Consider the following 2,846-nt stretch of genomic DNA (forward strand, 5'->3'; position numbering starts at 1 on the left):
AAATTAGCAAGGGCCAAAACAGTTGCTGCTAAAGACAAGTAATACTGATTGTTAAGGAAAATTAAAAAGTTTACTAAACTTCAACAAGTACTAGGCCAACGTGAGTGACAGAGAGGGAAATATGAAAAACCAGATTTCTTCTCTTCAGGAAGACAAAATTATTCATATAGTTCCATGTCAAACAAGATAATCCCTAGGTAGCAATGAAGGTTACATAAAAATCAGAAACAATAAAATAATGGCAGTTCCATAAATCATAGTCCCATGAAGAAAAAGATTTAAATCTATGAATAGCTATAAATGCTAAAGATAATAATCAGTCCTAAGTAGTATTAAAAATATATTCACATGTGGTAAATTTGACAAATATTTCTCCATAAAATTATTAGAAATTTTAACATTCTAGTGCTTAAATATCAATGCTTCAGATAATTAGGAGACTTCCTTATCCAAAACTCTCCATCTTCCAACAATTATAGACACCTAGAAATTAGCTTTTGTGAAACCCAGTCTCTACTAAAAAATACAAAACAAAAACAAACAAACAAAAAAACTAGCCAGGCGAGGTGGCAGGCGTCTGTAGTCCCAGCTACTCAGGAGGCTGAGGCAGAATAGCGTAAACCTGGGAGGCGGAGCTTGCAGTGAGCTGAGATCCAGCCACTGCACTCCAGCCCGGGCGACAGAGCGAGACTCCGTCTCAAAAAAAAAAAAAAAAAAAAAAAAGAAAAAGAAAAAAAAAGAAATTAGCATTTTGGCACTTGGGCAAAATCCCACTGTCCTTGGGTTATGTAGGCAGACACTTTTTTTGTTTGTTGGTTTGCTTTTATGTAATGATTATTTTATTATTATGTATAGGCTTTCCACAGTTCATCTATGTTTTACTCAAATTTTGTATACAGTTTTGTGTTTTGCCTGAAATTAATAATAATCGGGCACAGCTGGCTTGAGCACCTGGAAACAAGATGCAGGACCCCAACGCAGACACTGAGTGGAATGACATCTTACGCAAAAAGGGTATCTTACCCCCCAAGAAAAGTCTGAAAGAACTGGAAGAGGAGTCAGATGAGGAGCAGCACATCCTCCAGCAGTCAGTGGTGAAAACATATGAAGATATGACTTTGGAAGAGCTGGAGGATCATGAAGATGAGTTTAATGAGGAGGATGAACGTGCTATTGAAATGTACAGACGGCAGAGACTGGCTGAGTGGAAAGCAACTAAACTGAAGAATAAATTTGGAGAAGTTTTAGAGATCTCAGGGAAGGATTATGTTCAAGAAGTTACCAAAGCTGGCGAGGGCATGTGGGTCGTCTTGCACCTTTACAAACAAGGAATTCCCCTGTGTGCCCTAATAAATCAGCACCTCAGTGGACTTGCCAGGAAGTTTCCTGATGTCAAATTTATCAAAGCCATTTCAACAACCTGCATACCCAATTATCCGGATAGGAATCTGCCCACGATATTTGTTTACCTGGAAGGAGATATCAAGGCTCAGTTTATTGGTCCTCTGGTGTTTGGCGGCATGAACCTGACAAGAGATGAATTGGAATGGAAACTGTCTGAATCTGGAGCAATTATGACGGACCTGGAGGAAAACCCCAGGAAGCCGATTGAAGACGTGTTGCTGTCCTCAGTGCGGCGCTCTGTCTTCATGAGGAGGGGCAGCAGTTCCGAGGGTGACTGAGGCTACAGCTGCTATCAACATGCCGAACTTTCTTGTGACAAATTGTCTGGATTTTTTAAAAAAGGAAAAAGCAAGAATGAATCCTTCTGTTTTTTAGTTTTGTATAAATTATGTTTCAAATCTTTACATTTTAGAAATAATCATTGCTGGAAATTCTGTTAAATATTTTGGAGCTCTTTTTTTTAATTAGAGTATTTCCTCTAAAAAAATTAAAACAAGCCATTTGTATGGCAAAAAAAAAAAAAAAAAGAAATTAATAATAATCTTGTCTTTAGGGGTACTTAGCTTTGCCTGTACATTTCATTAATTCTTCCCTAAACACTTTGGATAGCATCTTCTTATTGAATTTAGAATGCTTTTGATTGCAGGTAGCATAATGTCCCACCTAAACAAAATAGGCTTTAAAGATTTCCTCACTCATAAAGAAGTCCGTGGCTAGGGCTTTTTGTGGTTGGTTAAGTCAGTGGCATTTCAATGTCATTATGAATGCAGGTGTTTTTCACATTTCTGTTTTGCCAGCCACAGCATGTTGATTTGTTATTTTCAGGCTTGTCCTCTCATGATCATAAGATGACTATCATAACTCCAAGTATCACTTCCATACACTAAAGGCAGGAAGAGGAACACTTCTTCGTCCCTCTTCCTTTCTCTCTCTCCCTTTATTTCTTTTTTCTTTTTTTTTTTTTTTTTTCTGTTTATAGCCCTCTGTTTTATTTTTTATTATACTTTAAGTTCTAGGGTACCTATGCACAACGTGCAGGTTTGTTACATATGTATACATGTGCCATGTTGGTGTGCTGCACCCATTAACTCATCATTTACATTAGGTATATCTCCTAATGCTATCCCTCCCCACTCCCCCACCGCACGACAGGCCCCCAGTGTGTGATGTTCCTCATCCTGTGTCCAAGTGTTCTCATTGTTTGATTCCCACTTATGAGTGAGAACATGCAGTGTTTGGTTTTCTGTCCTTGCGATAGCTTGTTCAGAATGAGAGTTTCCATCTTCATCCATGTCCCTACAAAGGACATGAACTGATCATTTTTTATGGCTGCATAGTATTCCATGGTGTATATGTGCCACATTTTCTTAATCCAGTCTGTCATCGATGGACATTTGGGTTGGCTCCAAGTCTCTGCTGTTGTGAATAGGGTCACAATAAAC

General features: G+C 38.3%; 1 protein-coding gene across 1 annotated transcript; it reads left to right on the forward strand.

Moving 5' to 3' along the window:
* Positions 1 to 937: 937 nt before the first annotated feature.
* Positions 938 to 1,935, forward strand: LOC119620093 (phosducin-like protein 3). Its single transcript, XM_037986849.2, has one exon. The coding sequence runs from the start codon at positions 963 to 965 to the stop codon at positions 1,680 to 1,682; it is 720 nt and encodes a 239-aa protein (XP_037842777.1). The 5' UTR covers positions 938 to 962; the 3' UTR covers positions 1,683 to 1,935.
* The last annotated feature ends 911 nt before the right edge of the window (positions 1,936 to 2,846 follow it).

Source organism: Chlorocebus sabaeus, chromosome 7 (genome assembly GCF_047675955.1).
Source record: "Chlorocebus sabaeus isolate Y175 chromosome 7, mChlSab1.0.hap1, whole genome shotgun sequence".
Classification (NCBI taxonomy): domain Eukaryota; kingdom Metazoa; phylum Chordata; class Mammalia; order Primates; family Cercopithecidae; genus Chlorocebus; species Chlorocebus sabaeus.